Source organism: Rhinichthys klamathensis, unplaced genomic scaffold, assembly GCF_029890125.1.
Source record: "Rhinichthys klamathensis goyatoka isolate OS25496 unplaced genomic scaffold, OSU_Roscu_1.1 h1tg000429l_1, whole genome shotgun sequence".
Taxonomy (NCBI): Eukaryota; Metazoa; Chordata; class Actinopteri; order Cypriniformes; family Leuciscidae; genus Rhinichthys; species Rhinichthys klamathensis.
In genome coordinates this window covers 711,290-729,991 of record NW_026606925.1, presented here as the reverse complement: position 1 = coordinate 729,991, position 18,702 = coordinate 711,290, and the positions used below count along the sequence as shown (strand labels likewise).

The window sequence follows — 18,702 nt, the reverse complement described above, 5'->3', positions numbered from 1 at the left end:
AATATGTGTTCTGAGTTTGTCACACCACAGAAAAATGTGTTATTAGCCACCCAGCCAAATTTGAATGCTAAAAACAGTAAATAAAAGTAAAAATCAAAATCGTGAAAAAATTAGCAGTATTCTCTGCTCTCAAACGCTGGGGGCGTGTCCGCTGTGGGGGCGTGTCCGCTGGCTGCGCTGAAACAACGCCCACTCGCGGGAAAGCTGCCGATGGTGATATTAGGTGATCCTGCTTGACGGGGAGATGAAGGCCGAGGCGGGAGATAGTCGGTTCGGCCCCATTCACCAGTAACAGCGGATTGTCAGTGAATCCCAGTTGTCTCCCACGAAAGTTTATAAAACTCTCCCGTGTAAAATGATCACTACAGAGGCGGGTGTTGACGGTGATCCTCAGCTCTCCATCAAGGTTGGCTCTTCACAAAATTAATCCACCTCTTCTTGATGTGATTGTTTTTCGGAAAATTAAATAAGGACACCGATCTGTTTTGTACATGATCGCATCCAGGTAGTACGCATTTCCGTGACGAAGGCATAGCTAGCTAGCAAACTGTAGGCTGTAGTAACTAATAATAGTACTGGCAGTAACTCGCAATTGAGCGGCAAACTGATGTGAATGTTGTCTATTGTTAGGGGAGGGGCCAGCCTCAGTGGCCTCAGTGCATCATTAAGTAGGGGCGTGTCCAGGAGCTCAGGGGCTCCAGTCTGTCATCAAGTAGGGGCGTGTCCACGAGTTCAGGGGCTCCAGTCCGTCATCAAGTAGGGGCGTGGCCACGAGGTCAGGGGCTCCAGTGTGTCAAGTAGGGGCGTGGCCACGAGGTCAGGGGCTCCAGTGCATCATCAAGTAGGGGCGTGGCCACGAGCTCAGGGGCTCCAGTCCGTCATCAAGTAGGGGCGTGGCCACGAGCTCAGGGGCTCCAGTGCGTCATCAAGTAGGGGCGTGGCCACGAGCTCAGGGGCTCCAGTGCGTCATCAAGTAGGGGCGTGTCCAGGAGCTCAGGGGCTCCAGTGTGTCATCAAGTAGGGGCGTGGCCACGAGCTCAGGGGCTCCAGTGCGTCATCAAGTAGGGGCGTGTCCAGGAGCTCAGGGGCTCCAGTGTGTCATCAAGTAGGGGCGTGTCCAGGAGCTCAAGGGCTCCAGTGCGTCATCAAGTAGGGGCGTGTCCAGGAGCTCAAGGGCTCCAGTGTGTCATCAAGTAGGGGCGTGTCCAGGAGCTCAGAGGCTCCAGTGCATCATCGAGCTCCGTTTTAGCCTCGCCAAAAAAATCCGGAACACAGCAATGGTGAAAAACTGTTTAAAGTAACAACAGGTAACTTTTCAACCTTCATAATATATTTCCAAGTCTCTTGTGATGGTACATCGACTTACAATAGGTTGAATGACACGTCTGCCATAGCCTGACGGGGTCTGTAGCGTTTTTAATCGTACTTTTAAACTTCGGGTTTCGGGTAGTAACCGGCGAACAAAGAGAACTACAAAATTCGACTGCTTTACGGCATATACGTCACTTCCACCACCACCCCCACTTCCTTAAAATCGGACTTGCGAGCCAAATGTTATAGTCATGGCCGAAGCAGCACAGAAAAACAAGAAAGCAAAGGTTTTAGCGGAGCAAAGCAAAAAGAGAAAAAGAGAAAGTGATCGCGTTAAAGGCAGAACGAGGATCAACATTGCAGAGCTGCCAACTCTCACGCATTGGCCGTGAGACACCCGCATTTGATTGGTTTCACACGCTCACACGTACGCCACACCCCCGGTTTCTCACGCTAAATTGTCAACCCGGTCGGTCAAATGCCTGAAAGATGAGTTTATCTATAGATCTACCTGTTGAGCCACTCGTGATCGACAAGTTATACCGCAAATTAGTTCAAATCTCCCGGAATCTAGAGCGAGCGCGCACGCGAGACAGAGACTGTGCTCCAACGCGCGCGGACGGCAGAGAGAGAAAGCGAGCGAGAGACCTTGCGTGTGCAGGGAGCATCGAACCCTCCATCGAAAAAAGAATGCCTTTCTCTAACCTCTCTAATTCGCTAGAGTAGTAGCGAATTATCAATCTGGTAGCTAGTAAACGATATTCTAGTTTTTGATGGTTAGCTATCGCTAGTATTCTCGTTCTGATTTGAACTTTGCAATCGATGAAATGCAAATAGCAAATGTTTGACCTAAAAAGTGTAGTCTACTCAACATGTACAAAGAAAGGAGGAAGATTATTAATAAAATCATATTTTAGGATACCTAACATGTCTGTGATATTTGTTTATTTGTCTTGCCTCAAGCTATAATGCAAATCGATTTGTAAAATTTGCAGATTCATTTATGGTAGCTTGATATTATAATATTGACGATATATGGTTATTATCAACCACTCAAACATTGCATTGAAGTATCATATAGATTCAGTAAAACGGTAACCAATAGACTAGGCTACTATAATGACGCTGGCTTGTAAACGTGAGCATCGCGATCATTTGTCGTTAGAAAAAAAATAAAACCCATGAAATTATATTCATATGACATGCTGAAATATATGCCACTGTACCTGGGATGAAGACATTTCACACGCGATGCAAGCAGAACACCTGCATGTGACCTCCTCCTACAGTGTTCAGGGCTATCCTGGTTGTCAACAATTGCACGTGCATGTAGGATGACAGAGGTCTAGAGGACAATACTGTTTCCCAACTGTAGGGGGACCCAGAGAGGAAAAGCTATCTGTTGTTACTTTAACGGTCTAACTCCACCATTCAGTACTTCACAGCAATACATTTCTAACATTTATAATGTGTTTAGAATTTTTTTTTCAGAATTGCCTTTACAGGGACTTTAAGTAGTGCAAGTCTGTCATATCGGCTACATAAAATTATATTGTGAACATTTTGTGTGTTTGTAATGTGGCTTTTAATGTTGAGATTTTGTGTTTGTAATCAGGCTCACAAAAATTATATAAAAATTTGGATTTGGATTTATCGGCCAATATATCTGTTACAGAGCAGGCTTCCTCTCCACCTCCTCTTCACCACCGGAGGGAGCCTTCGCCAGAGTATTAACTTCTTTTCACCGAACTCCAATTCCCATAATGCCTTTTACCTGGGACTGATTGCACAACACACCTGCACCTCATTCACACACACATATAAGCCACTTCCACACACACACACACATTGCGAAGTCTTGATTTGCCCCGGCCATCATTTCTGAGCGTTATTTCCCCGTGTTTGATTTCTGTGTTTGACTGCTGAACCCTTGCTGCCTGCCCTGACCTGGCTGGTTTACTGGACTTTAATTCTTGCTGCCTGCCCCGATCCTTTGCTCGTCTACCTGGTTTGTCTCTGCCCTGTCTGCTATTGATGACCTTGGCTGTTTTGATTATTCTTAATAAAAGCTGCAAATGGATCTCTCTGAGTCTGCCTCGTTACAACAATATCGGCTTTCAAATATAAAGAATTAGCGGTTTTCGGTATCGGCCAAAATTTTCATATTAGCGCATCCCTAAATTTTCCTTTTTCATATTTAAATAAAGTTTAATAATACTGTGATTAGGCCTGTCACGATTATTGATTAATCATCTGATTGTGGTAATTTGACAATTTGCCAAATTAAAAATAAATTCCTCATTTGAAAGTTGTACTCATTTGAAAGAATACTCTTATTCGTCATTTGAAAGTTGCTTTGGATAAAAGCGTCTGCTAAATAAATAAATAGATGTATATGTAATAAATGCATACACTAAAAATAATGCACATCAATAAAGAGTGTTTCTCACCATCGCTACACACAAAATATCTTGTTTCATCACAGTTGAAATCCCTCCAGTATCCAGTGTAATACATTGTGACACACTCCTCTCCCGCACCGTAGTTATCCGGCTGGCCAGAAAACCAGGACTGAAACACTACACTCTCCTCTTGATAAGACCAACGCCAGCTGTTGATGTCATTGTAGAGTCCAATCCAGGAAAATGAACGATACTTTTCTTCATCCGCGACTTCTTGCAGAGTGGTCCAGTCTTCAACGCTCTGAACTGTGGCCAGGTCGATGTGGTTTTCCCTGCAGTAATTTTGAGCTTTTCCCCACGGCATTAACTCTCGGATCAGAACATACTCGTGTGGTTTACACAGAGTTAGTGACAGGAGTCCTGTCGACAGAATACACTCATTTCAAGCTTTTTATATATCATTTTCCCCAGTGTCCTTCTTAAAGGTTACACTCAATGTATTTGTTTCTATTTGGCTGGATTTTTTTTTAAAATCATTGTTAAACAAGTTCTTGTTGTCTTTGATTTTGATGTTCGTTTAAGAAATGACAGTCACTGTAGTATTTCTGTTGTAAAGCAGTGCTAAAATATGAGATTGTTTAATAAGACATCTTGATTTTAAAGTCAAGTCAAGTCACCTTCATTTATATAGCGCTTTTAACAATGGATTGTTTCAAAGCAGCTTTACAGAGATAAACATATAATTTAAGGTAACAGAGATTGTTTTGGCTTTATAGCGGTTCTTGAATAATGTTATTTCCAGGTAAAGTTCATTTTGATTGATTCACCTCGAAATGATCAGACTTTAAACGCGAACCTGTGATTAACGCTGACGGCGTTCACACGCACATTCAGAATTGATTCTATAGTTATGTGTTTTTGAAAATATGTGCGCAGGTTTGTAATTCCATACAACCACTGCCTAAACAAACTACTTGTCTTGCCTATAAATTTTGATACAGAATTTTGTTTTATTTTATCACTTCGAGGTACGCGAGCCGGAATTCACAACGCTTTATCTGTAGAGTGGGAAAGGGATCCTCCATAGGGAGAGGATAATTGACACTTCAGCACTGCATTGTCATCGGGTCCAGGCGAATCTCCTTCGTCAGATCTGGATACGGCCTGGATCCGGCAGGCTGCGGGAAACATCGGGATAAACAAAGACACTAATATTAGCGTAGATGCCATTCTTCTTATGATGTAACGAGTACATCAAGATTTAAGGGAAGTGTTCCCAGTTCCGGCTGACCAAATCTATGCAGCCTAACATTGAATTATAGAAGTCTATTGTGGCGAGGGGGGCGTGGTTCAGCGAAGTCTGTAGCGGGAGAGCGAGGGCGGAACCGAGCGGTGAGTAAGTGGGTCAAGTGCAAATGACAAACACCTGTTTGTGATTTCAGTAATTGCCGTGAGGAGACCGCATATAAGCGGGCCGTGAGAGAGGGACTGGAAGCTCGTGCATGCTGCCGTTTGTGTCTGCAGATCGGGAAGCTGCCGTTTGTGTCTGCAGATCGGGAAGCTGTGAACAGCGGAAAGAGTGTTGCTTCATCGGCATCCTGAGAAGCTGTAGCCAGCGGGAAGAGTTTTTGTTTTACATGTGAATTGAGTTCACAATTCTGAGTTAGTTGTGAGAGCGCCAGAGAGCGCAGTGGAAAGAGCATTACTAATAAAGTGCACGAGCTTCACTCTTTGCCGAACCTGAGTCTTCTTCCATCACCCACACACGAATCCTGAGTATTATCACACTGGTGCCGAAACCCGGGATGGAAGGAGAGGCCGCCGCCAGATCAACTCTGTCATCGCCTTTTGCGGATATCATCAACGCGTTCGCGGGACTACACCAACAACATCAAGAAGCTCTGCTGAAGATGGAGGACCAGCAACAGCGCCGTTTCGAGGCACTCTTCCAGACCCAGCATGAGGACCGCGAGCAGTTCCGGAGCTGGCTAGACCGGGAGGCTCGGATGTCTACTTCGTCAGCTCCGGCCACGGCCCTTCCCCTCCATAAGATGGGTCCCCAGGACGACCCGGAGGCATTCCTGGACCTCTTTGAGAGGTCGGCCGAGGCCGGGAGCTGGCCGCCCGCGGACTGGCCTGTGCGTCTGATCCCACTGCTCTCAGGTGAAGCGCAGATCGCCGCCCAGCAGTTGCCAGTCCGCAACCTCCTAGTCTATGAAGACCTGAAACGCGCCATTCTTCAGCGGGTCGGCCGTTCCCCGGAGCAGAGTCGTCAGCAGTTTCGCTCTATGGAGTTCGGGGAATCCGGCCGGCCCTTCATCTTTGCGCAACAGCTCCGGGACGCGTGCCGCAGATGGCTGATGGCCGAGCGCCGCGACGTCGATGAGGTCATCGAGTTGGTGGTGCTGAAACAGTTTATCGCCCGTCTGCCAAAGAAGACAGCACAGTGGGTCCAGTGCCACCGCCCGACGTCGCTGGACCAGGCCATCCAATTGGCAGAGGACCAGCTGGTGGCGTGCCCAGGGGTCAGCGAACCCCTACCGACATCTCTCTCTCTGTCTCTCCCTTCTTCTTCTCTCTCTCGCCCTGTCCCTGCTCCCAGGTCCCGAGGCGGCTTCATACCTCGCCCGGCACCCCGTTGGAGGACCGGCACGGCAGCTGAGCCGGCCCCGTCCCCGCGTGCGCCGTCTCGGGGAACCCCATTGACGGCTGGCAGTCTGCCAGCACCGGCCCCTGCGGTCTCCTCGCGTCAATCACCTGACCCACTTCCCGCCACTGGGGTGGCGGGGAGGCCTGGGCCGGCCTGCTGGCGTTGCGGGGACCCTGGGCACTTCATCGATAGGTGTCCAGTGATGGAGGTCGGAACGCTGGTCAGGGTCCCCGACGCGCCACAGGTTGCCCCCGATCAAGCTTGGTTGTACCAAATTCCAGTAAGTGTAAAGGGGGGTACCTATCAAGCTTTGGTGGATTCAGGTTGTAACCAGACCTCCATTCATCAAAGTTTGATTCAGCCAATGGCATTGGATAAGAGCCGCATGGTTAAGGTGCGGTGTGTGCACGGTGAGGTGGTGGGTTACCCCTTAGTGCCAGTCACTATCCAATTTCGGGGGGAAAAGCATAGTGTCGAGGTGGCAGTTAACCAGCACCTCCAGCACCCGTTAATTTTGGGAACCAATTGGCCGGGGTTTAAAACATTATTGGCTTATTTATGTACGGGTGCTTCTGGGATAAAAAGGCAGGAGAAGAGAGCGGTCGTTCAGGTTGGCGAGGCTGTGCCGGGACCCTCGGGGTCTGTCTCAGAGGAACGGAGCGCCTCAGAAAGGGAAATCCTTTTTGAGCGTGATGATTTTCCTCTGGAACAGTCCCGAGATGAAACGCTTAAAAATGCGTTTGATCAGGTCCGTGTGATCGACGGACAGCCTGTCCACCCAGACCAACCGCTCTCATATCCTTATTTTGCCTTGATAAAAGATAAGTTGTATCGGGTGACCCAAGACACTCACACAAAACAAGATACAACTCAGTTGTTAGTTCCAAAGAGCCGCCGGGAAATGCTTTTTCAGGCGGCTCACTGTAATCCGATGGCTGGGCATTTAGGGCAAACAGCTACACTGAATCGCCTAATGACCCGATTTTTCTGGCCGGGCATTCACGAGAATGTGCGCAGGTGGTGTGCGTCTTGTCGTGAATGTCAGTTGGTGAATCCACCGGCCAACCGAAAAGCACCGTTGTGCCCCCTTCCATTAATAGAGGTCCCCTTCGAGAGAATTGGCATGGACCTCATCGGGCCATTGGAACGATCCGCACGGGGGCATCGCTTTGCATTAGTTCTGGTGGATTATGCAACGCGATACCCCGAAGCAGTGCCGCTTCGCAACATTTCTGCTAAAAGTGTTGCGAGCGCACTGTTTCAATTAATCTCCCGGGTGGGAATCCCGAAAGAGATTCTCACCGATCAGGGCACGGCGTTTATGTCACGCACAATTCGTGAACTGTACGAATTACTGGGCATTAAATCGATTCGTACCAGCGTCTATCACCCACAAACGGACGGCTTGGTCGAACGATTTAATCCCACGTTAAAATCCATGGTTCGTAAGTTCGTTCGGGAAGACGCCAAAAATTGGGATAAGTGGTTAGAACCCCTCTTGTTCGCTGTACGCGAGGTTCCCCAAGCCTCCACGGGGTTTTCCCCCTTCGAGCTCCTCTATGGACGCCAGCCCCGCGGGGTTCTGGATGTACTTAGGGAAGCTTGGGAGGACGGACCTTCGAATAGCAAAAATGAAATTCAATACGTCCTGGACCTGAGAACAAAACTCCACACTCTGGGGCGGCTCTCTATGGAGAATTTGTTACAGGCCCAGGACAAACAAAGTCGGCTATACAACAGGGGGGCTAGACTACGCAAATTTACACCGGGAGATAAAGTACTTGTATTGCTCCCTACATCCAGCTCTAAATTACTCGCCAAGTGGCAAGGACCGTTTGTGGTCACACGGCGTATTGGGGATCTTAACTATGAGGTTATTCGATCAGACAGGGACGGGTCACATCAGATATACCACCTCAATCTGCTCAAAAAGTGGAATGAGGCGGAGTCAGCGATGCTGGCGACGGTGGTGAGTGGGGAGGAGGATCTCGGGCCAGAGGCGAACCTAAAGTCTCAATCTTCCGCTCTGGCCGTTTGTGGAGACCACCTCTCACCGTCCCAGATCGCTGACATTCGAAATTTACAAACTGAGTTTGCTCATGTGTTCTCGCCCCTCCCTGGTCGAACGAACCTCATACAGCACCATGTAGAGACTGAGCCGGGCGTGGTTGTTCGCAGCCGGCCATATAGATTACCTGAACATAAAAAGAAAGTAGTTCAGGATGAATTAGCTGCGATGCTGGATATGGGAGTAATAGAGGAATCCAACAGTGACTGGGCGAGCCCGATAGTTTTAGTGCCTAAAACTGACGGCTCAGTTCGGTTCTGTGTGGATTATCGCAAGGTGAATGCCGTATCGAAATTCGATGCGTATCCAATGCCAAGGGTTGACGAATTGCTTGATCGGCTCGGTACTGCTCGTTTTTATTCGACACTGGATTTGACAAAAGGGTATTGGCAGATCCCCTTATCTCCAATATCCAAAGAAAAAACTGCTTTCACGACGCCGTTTGGATTAAACCAATTTGTCACTCTTCCTTTCGGGTTGTTCGGGGCACCGGCCACCTTTCAGCGTTTGATGGACAGGATCCTCCGGCCGCATGCTGCATATGCCGCAGCGTACTTGGATGATATTATCATCTATAGCAACGACTGGCAGCGGCATATGCAGCATTTGCGAGCTGTCCTCAAGTCGCTGGAGGGGGCGGGGCTCACGGCTAACCCAAAGAAGTGTGCAATTGGGAGCGTGGAAGTTAGGTATCTGGGCTTCCAATTGGGTCATGGGCAGGTGCGTCCCCAAATTGATAAGACAGCAGCAGTTGCAACCTGTCCGAGACCCAAGACCAAAAAGGAGGTTAGACAGATCCTGGGGCTAGCAGGATATTACAGAAGGTTTGTTCCTAATTATTCGGACCTTGCTAGCCCGCTGACTGATCTAACTAAAAAGGAAGCGCCAGATACCGTCCAGTGGACGGAACAGTGCCAGCAGGCTTTCACCCAGATAAAGGCTGCCCTGTGTGGCGGCCCGCTGTTACAGGCTCCTAACTTTGCTCTCCCTTTTTTACTACAGACTGACGCGTCGGACAGGGGGTTGGGCGCTGTCTTGACCCAGGAGATGGAGGGTGAGGAACGGCCGGTGCTGTACATTAGTCGGAAGCTCTCAAAGAGAGAGACTATGTACAGCACCATTGAGAAAGAAGCCCTGGCCATCAAATGGGCTGTCCTCACTCTCCGCTATTATCTCCTGGGGCGAGAGTTCACCCTCTGTTCGGACCACGCTCCCCTGCAGTGGCTCCACCGCATGAAAGATACCAACGCGCGGATCACCCGTTGGTATCTAGCTTTACAGCCCTTCAAGTTCAAGGTGATCCACAGGCCGGGTGCACAGATGGCTGTGGCCGACTTCCTCTCCCGGAGGGGGAGGGGGGGGGGGGGAGGCTGCAGGCCGGACGGCTCCCCGGCCTGAGACGGGCGGTGGGGGTATGTGGCGAGGGGGGCGTGGTTCAGCGAAGTCTGTAGCAGGAGAGCGAGGGCGGAACCGAGCGGTGAGTAAGTGGGTCAAGTGCAAATGACAAACACCACGTTTGTGTCTGCAGATCGGGAAGCTGCCGTTTGTGTCTGCAGATCGGGAAGCTGTGAACAGCGGAAAGAGTGTTGCTTCATCGGCATCCTGAGAAGCTGTAGCCAGCGGGAAGAGTTTTTGTTTTACATGTGAATTGAGTTCACAATTCTGAGTTAGTTGTGAGAGCGCCAGAGAGCGCAGTGGAAAGAGCATTACTAATAAAGTGCACGAGCTTCACTCTTTGCTGAACCTGAGTCTTCTTCCATCACCCACACACGAATCCTGAGTATTATCACATCTATAATCAGTGTTGGGCAGTAACGCGTTACTAGTAATGCGTTACTGTAACGCAGTTACTTTTGACAGTAACTAATACTGTAACGCATTACTTTTTAAATAAATTAACTCCGTTACCGTTACCATATGGCGCGTTGTCCGTTACTTTTTTAAATTAATAAGTTGCTGGAGCGGCTGAGAAGTGTGCGCTGTCATTACACAGTACAAGAGCACTGAAGAGACTGCTAGCATTGTACAGAGCGAGAGGACACCTGAGGACACATAACAAACTCACTGGCTGAGTTGTTTACGTAGGCAGACTGATCTCATGAAATGGCGTATGTATGACACGCCAATTCGTATTTCCATTTTTGGCGTGCTATCAACACGCATAATCGCTTTTCAGCGTTATTATCAACGCCTTTGACTTAACGTTATATTACTGTATTATGTATAAATAAATATATGACCTACCCCAACCCCGTCCCTAAACCTACCCGTCACTGGGGTTAATACCATTTATGAGTCTTCTCCTACCATCCTAGGAAAAGAAATATCGCTCCACAGATGTAGATATAGATTTTGCTTCGTTTCGCTCGGACATTTAACGGCGTACACATACACGCGGAATCACTCGGACATTTAATGGCGTAGACATACACGCAAAAGATTTCGGCGTGGACATACACGCGGATAGCTCAAAATGCGTATAGATATACGCCACTTGAATTGAAAGTGGCGTACAAGCTGCACGGAGAGCGCTGAGCACTTGATGCGCATTTAAAACACAAACAGCGAAACGGTATGAATACAGAACACTTAAGTACACATTGCCATATCATTATAAAGTAATTAATTTTTTGACTAGATGCTGCATCAGCAGCAGAGAAAGAACAGAAGCTTGCCGTCGAGTCTGAGAGGAATAACATTAGTAACGGCTAACTTACCTCAAGCGATTAAAGCAATGTGACAAAAACACACGCAGACCTGACCCACATGTTTTATGTCGCAATTGTTACCATCTATTTGCATTAGTTTATATCCAGCTGGTCACTTTTATGCATTCATTAGCCGGCGAAGTTGTATTTTTAAAACTAGTGACGTGATTGATTGCTTACATTGATATGTTCATGCAGCCGACATCAAGTCTAATCAAGTGTTCTAACATTTAAGCAAATAAAGTGAAAGACTGTACATGTAATATAGGTCTACATTTATGTAATTTTAATGCTCTGGCCTTTGCAGATATTTAAATATGGCCATCTTCTTTAAGCTTGAATCATATAAATGGTAACACTTTACAATAAGATTACAATTTTAGCATTAAATATGGTTAATAAATGTTGTAGAAGTATCATTCATTGTTAGATGTATTTGTATCTCCTTAGTTAATGTAGGCCTACTATGAACTAACAAGAATGATCAAAGTACAATTGTATTGCTCAAATATTAATTCTAGTGTTGTCAAAATATTCGGTACTTCGGTACCAAGTCGGTACCCAAAAATTTTTAAACGTCACGGTACCAAGTACCGGTGGTAGCGACTACTACCGAGTACCCGGTCAAACACAGTTCTGGATGCGCATGCATGCACGAAGGGCGTGAAGTTGCGTCCTCATCATGAAAGTGCTGAGACATGGCGACCAGCGGCGCTGCTGATGTGGTGTCTGTGTATATTACACTGCAAAAAGACTATTTAAATATTAACCCTGCATGTTCTGCTTGTCTCTGTGTGAATGAGCGGCGCAGACGCGCGGTTTCATTTAACGTTACCTTTCACAAACACACACACACACTGAAGCACGAGTGACGCTCGCGCTGTTGTCAGTCTCTGCTGCCTCACGATAATGATGACATGATTCATGATTCGATTCATCTCCGAGAGTCACTTCATGAGCATTTTACCGTTTCATTTGAGAAAAACTATCGTCATATCATACACGCACAGAAACTCAAAGGTCTTCACGGCAACCCGTCAAAATAAAAGTTTGTTTTAGAAATTGACAGAAATAATTATATTAGTCTACTGTACAATAGATTACGTCTATTGTATAGATTACGATAACTACGTCTCCATTAATTAAAAATACTACTACTAATAATAATAATGTGTGCATAGAAGGTTGCTTATTTTTCACTTGATTTTTTTTATAAGCAATATTTCTCAATATCATCAATATTTTCGTTTAAACAGCATGTAGCCTTTAATGCTTTCATAAATTTACAGTCATAAATAATAAAGTCATTGAATTGAATTGAATTTTTTTTTCCAAATAGTTAAATAAGTTGGTAAAATAGTTCAAACTGATTTTGCTGTGGTACCGAAATTGGTTCCGAGAACCGTAAAATTGTAATGGTATCGGTACCGACTACTGGAATTTTGGTACCGTGACATCCCTAAATAATTCATGCAGTAAAAACCACAGTGGTAAAAACGTATACTGTCAGCTGCATGAACATATCAATGTTGAGAAAGCAAACAAGTCACTAGCTTTAAAAATGCTTGTTTTGTTATTTATTTCAGAAATCCTGGATAATATTAAGTTTGTGCTGGTCTGACTTAAATAAAATAGTGTTTAAAAATGTCTTTCTGTTTAAGTCAGTTTTGTGTTTGTATAGACCATAACGCATAAAAGGGCATTAATGGGAACATTTAAGAACTTTCTTTAAAAAAGTAACTAAAAAGTTACTTTTAACAGTAACGCATTACTTTTTGGTGTAAGTAATCAACAAAGTAATTGAGTTACTTTTTGAATGAAGTAACTGTAACTAGTTACTATTTCTTAGTAACTAGCACAACACTGTCTATAATCTATTATGTGTATGCTAGGTCAAAGAGATGTGTTTAGTCTAGCTTTGAACTGACAAAGTGTGTCTGCTTCCCGGACAGTGTTAGGAAGACTGTTCCAGAGTTTTGGTGCTAAATAGGAAAAGGATCTACCGACAGCAGTCGATTTAGATATTCTAGGTAGTATATTTTATATAATATAAAATATATTATTGGGTCGGCCGGAATTTTGAGATCGCAATAGACGTGAAGGACTATAACGCTTTAAGAGCTCGCTCAAGTACTGGGAGCTAAACCATTTAGTGCTTTGTAAGTAATCAACAATATTTAAAAAATGCATACGATGTTTAATAGGCAGCCAATGCAGTGTTGACAGAACCGGGCTAATATGGTCATACTTCCTGGTTCTGGTAAGAACTCGAGCCGCTGCGTTTTGAACTAGCTGTAGTTTGTTTATTAAGCGTGCAGGGCAACCACCCAGTAGAGCATTACAATAATCTAGCCTTGAGGTCATGAACCCATGAACTAATTGTTCCACATTTCCCAATAAGAGCATATGGCATATTTTAGATATATTTTTAAGATGGAAAAATGCAGTTTTACAGATACTAGACACGTGGCTTTCAAAAGAAAGGTTGGTATTAAAGTGCTCCTATTATGCTTTCTGGATATATTCCCTTTCATGCAGTGTGTAATAGAGTTGTTTGTGATTGTAAAACCTCTGCAAATATCAAACGAGAGAAAAGAGCTGCGTGTATTATGAGGAAATTAAAAACAGCATTATAGGCGCACTTAAAATATAGTTTGTCCATGATTGAATAAGGATTTAATTTTAAAATTGTAATTTAAAGTGTAAAACAACAATTGCAGTGTTAATGTTCTCTGGTTAAGAAGTTCATCCACACTGATTTAATGATTTAAAATAACACAAACTATATAACTTGCATTATATTAAGTTAACGCTTCTTTTTGTTGTTGGTCATTTAAGTTTGTTTATTTCTTGATTAAGCTTCAGAATAATCGGCCGCTAGTGACGGCTCTTGTCTGGACAGCTTTTTGTTTTTTGAGAAGTAATTTTTCTTTGGCTCTCTTTAGTAGATGCTTTCTTTAATTGTCAGTTGATAACCCTACTCTACAAAGATTTGTAGGATATTACACAGAACAGTTTGTCGTAATATCACTGGATGTAAAACAGCAAAAATATGCAAATCATTGGGCTAATTTCTCTGTTTATTTTAATGTTTTGCATAATGTTTTACCTGAAAGAGAAAGCAGAGGAAGACACATTTGGTCCATCATCTTGCCAGTAGTTTTGCCACTGAAAAAATAAAAATTACAAAAAAATTATTTCACTAAAATACATATCATGCATATAGTTGACAAATTGACTTGATTTTTCTTAGGTTAAATGTATTTGTATGAGGAAAAGTACATAATTTTATGTTTTATGGATGTGTTCTTTGCCGTGTAGTCTAATTATGGAAACATAAGAAAATAATGCAGTAAATGACAACAAGAAGAGGTGATGCTCAGAAAAGAGAGTTGATTAATAACAAAACATCCATAAAATCTGTTGATGGAATTGTCATTACAACATTATTAATCAGTGGAGAAAGTGTGAAGTTACATCTGTAAAAGTACAGCGTAATTACCAGTTCTCTTCTGAATGAAGTCTCGAAGGATGAAGTTCAGCCCACCGGTCCTGTAGTGAGAGCGAGTGATCAGGATGTTTCTCAATCTTGTCCTCTTTAAATGGGTTATCTACATCAAGGAGGGAGTTTAACTCTCAGATATGCAAAGTGTGCATTGAATCATTTGTTAAGGCTCCTCCTACAGGAGTCTTTTGGTAGACCGTCTTAGAAACACTAATTATCACATGAGTCACCGTTATACTTTGAAGCAGATGTTACACATTTAAACTAGTTTAATATACAAGAATACCAGTGCCATCTGTATATTTAAATGTTCCATGATTTAGTTCCTGCAGAGTATCGGTCTCAGATTGATCTCAGATAGGTCTCAGATATATCTCAGATTGGTCTTATATTGATCTCAGATAGGTCTCAGATAGGTCTCAGATATATCTCAGATTGGTCTTATATTGATCTCAGATATATCTCAGATTGGTCTTATATTGATCAGAAATAGGATTGCAATCACTTCAAAAAGGAAAATACAGTAAAATAGTGCAAGTCTGTCATATCGGCTACATAAAATGAGTATGAGAACATTATAATTGTGTGATTGGGACACAGTGAGACTTTTGTTTTTGTAATCAGGCTCTCAAAAATTATTTAAAAATTTTGGATTTAGATTTATCGGCCAATATATCAGATAGGTGTCAGATATATCTCAGATTGGTCTTATATTGATCTCAGATAGGTCTCAGATTGGCCTCAGATAGGTCTCAGATATATCTCAGATTGGTCTTATATTGATCTCAGATAGGTCTCAGATTGGTCTTATATTGATCTCAGATAGGTCTCAGATTGGTCTTATATTGATCTCAGATTGGTCTTATATTGATCTCAGATAGGTCTCAGATATATCTCAGATTGGTCTTATATTGATCTCAAATAGGACTCAGATTGGTCTCAGATTGGTCTCAGATAGGTCTCAGATTGGTCTCAGATTGGTCTCAGATTGATCTTCAGTGGCTCAGATTGGTCTCAGATTGGTCTCAGATAGGTCTCAGATAGGTCTCAGATTGGTCTCAGATAGGTCTCAGATTGGTCTCAGATTGGTCTCAGATTGATCTTCAGTGGCTCAGATTGATCTCAGATTGGTATCAGATAGGTCTCAGATAGGTCTCAGATTGGTCTCAGATAGGTCTTAGATTGATCTCAGATTGGTATCAGATAGGTCTCAGATAGATCTCAGATTGTTCTCAGATAGGTCTCAGATTGGTCTTCAGTGGCAGATCAGACATAAATTTGCATCAAAACATTGAACAGGGGATAGTAGCCATGATTCCATAACTAATATAACAACCTCTTTTCTATAATTTTGACAAATAATTAATATGAAGAGATAAACAGATGAACTTTAATTGTTTTAGGTGGCTTGTGGTGCATGTAATCTATCTTTATTTTTCAGTTTAAATGTTCTTGTGGAGCATGTAAATGAAGGACAAAGTTATTCACAAGTCTATGCAAAACATACAGTGTCGCCTCAGAAAGATAGAAAGTACTTTATTCATCATTTACAGATGTTTCTGAAATCCATCCTCCTTTAAAGCTCCAGTCCGTAACTTTTATAAGTTAAAAATAATCCAAATTAATTATTTAAAAAAAAACACATCTTCAGCCAGTGTTCAAAACTATCTGCTTGCCATAGCTAGATTCAAAACGGTTAGCTTGTAATAATGATTTTAATTCCAGTGGTACTGGTGGGTTTTCGCGGGAAATTCGAGCATGTCTTTGCGTCATTACGTCACACCCGTACACATAAAGAAGGAGTTTCGGCTAGCCGGCTATACTGCCCGTGACGAGATGTAGAGATAGGCTTTTCTCGCTGCACTTTACATGATTAAACTTATGGCGGATCCAGAAAGATCCAGACAACAATCATCAGTGTCAACTGGAGATTAACCAGTTATAAAACCCAAAAGACTTCGTACTTCGGATTTAAGGTGGAAAGAGAAAGAAACCGTCTCATGCAAACACAAGGATACACATCGGTGGGGCTTTTGAAAGGTGTGTGAACTCCCGAAGGGGTTCGAAACGGAAGAAGAGACGGCTTTTTTCTGCTGAACAAGTAAGACATTTCAATAGTTCAATCGTGTAACAGTACGTTTTCTTAATTCACACAGTTATGGAGTTTCCTTTGTTGTGCCTTTCTCGTTTAGCTATTATGGAGAATATGAATTCTGATCTACACAGGTAATCATAAAACACATTAAATAACGTTAGTCACGCAATGCTGATGTTGTTAACATGAACAATTTGAGAACAAAGTAGGCTATGATTTGCACGGTTGCTGTAAATCGCGCTGATTAAATCTAACGATCGCTTGTCATGTCGAATGCTTTTCCCCCCTTTGTTGATCAGAACAAAAATGGATGTTACTTACTTGTTCAGAAGACATTTTCCGGTGAAAATTCTTATGTTGGTCAAGCTTTCAAAAAGTGAATCTGTGATTCTGTATGCCAGTATCCACACAGCGCGGTGACTGACAGCAGCACTCGCCTCAAAACACTGTGTTCATCAGCACTGTTTCATGCCGATTTACAACCCACGTAAAGATGATAATTCCGCGAATCACTGCAGTTACAGATTTCGAACAGAGATGGCGACAAAAAGGGAAAAAGCTACGGACTGCAGCTGTGTACAGTAGTCACAGAGTGTACAAAAAACTACGTCACATGAGACACAGACATATTTTAACAGTATAAATACTGGGAACTATATTCTCTGAAGGCGAAGCACTGCTACTTGGGCGGAGTAATAACCACAGCACCTGAGACGCGCCGTGGTGAGGAGCAGAGAGTTCGTTCAGAGTTTGGGTACGGTACGTCTCAGGTGCTGCGGTTATCACTCCGCCCAAGTAGCAGTGCTTCGCCTTCAGAGAATATAGTTCCCAGTATTTATACTGTTAAAATATGTCTGTCTCATGTGACGTAGTTTTTTGTACACTCTGTGACTATACAAATCCCAATATGTAAATAGGAAAATGTTTGCGCTATTTTGTCACTTATTTGGATTAGTATGCTAGCTGCAACCATTTACATCCAGTCTTTGTGCTAAGCTAGGCTAGCGGTGGGTGCGTCAAACAGACTTATAGTACGCACGGAGATGAAAAAGGTATGTATGGACTTATCTAACTCTGGGGGATAAGGTGAATAGGCTAAATTCCCAAAAAGTCGGAGTGTTCCTTTAAAGTTCTACTTCTCATATTAACTTGCAGTTATTGCATTGTTGTTTTTCACTAGTATGACATTGAGTTCAGAGATGCAAAGCATTAAAGATTTGCTCTTTGTTAGTTTTGAGGTCACCTGTATTTGTGTAAATGCATTATGTGTTTGTGATTAGCAGGGTATTTTTTCAGATCATGCAAAATTGAACGTCTTTCTTGACTCTTCTGCAGTTATTTACCTATGCAAATACAAGTAGGTGCATGCTGGGCGCTTCTCCTTGACATTTGTAATACAGACACAACAAAATAATAGAAAAAGAGATACAGTATGTTATTATTTATTTAATCTGTGTAGGGATGCTCGATATATCGGTCACCATATCGGTATCGGCCGATATATATTCATTTTTAATGTTATCCTTATCGGCCTGATAAGAAAACTTGACGGATATAATAAATGTAATAAATAATGTATTATTTCCTTCAGCTGAGACACTTCAGATGTGACTGTTCAACATGATGGTTTTGAATTGCGTGAAATAGGATTGCAATCACTTCAAAAAGGAAAATACAATAAAGTAGTGCAAGTCTGTCATATCGGCTACATAAAATGAGCATGAGAACATTATAATTGTGTGATTGGGAGTGAGACTTTTGTTTTTGTAATCAGGCTCTCAAAAATTATTAAAAAATTTGGATTTAGATTTATCGGCCAATATATCAGTTATCGGCTTTCAAATATGAGGAACTATTGGTTATCGTATCGGCCAATATTTTCATATCGGTGCATCTCTACTATATTATCAATGTCACATTTATGACAAGCAACATCAAACAGCCTCAGCTAAGCTGTAATAAG

General features: G+C 43.4%; 1 protein-coding gene across 1 annotated transcript; it reads right to left on the bottom strand.

Moving 5' to 3' along the window:
• Positions 1-3,052: 3,052 nt before the first annotated feature.
• Positions 3,053-14,303, bottom strand: LOC130071098 (C-type lectin domain family 10 member A-like). The gene is made up of 3 exons (XM_056235713.1): positions 14,249-14,303; positions 3,762-4,133; positions 3,053-3,108 (listed from the first exon to the last, which is right to left on the bottom strand). The coding sequence occupies exons 1-3, from the start codon at positions 14,286-14,288 to the stop codon at positions 3,053-3,055; spliced, it is 468 nt and encodes a 155-aa protein (XP_056091688.1). The 5' UTR covers positions 14,289-14,303.
• Between the last annotated feature and the right edge of the window lie 4,399 nt (positions 14,304-18,702).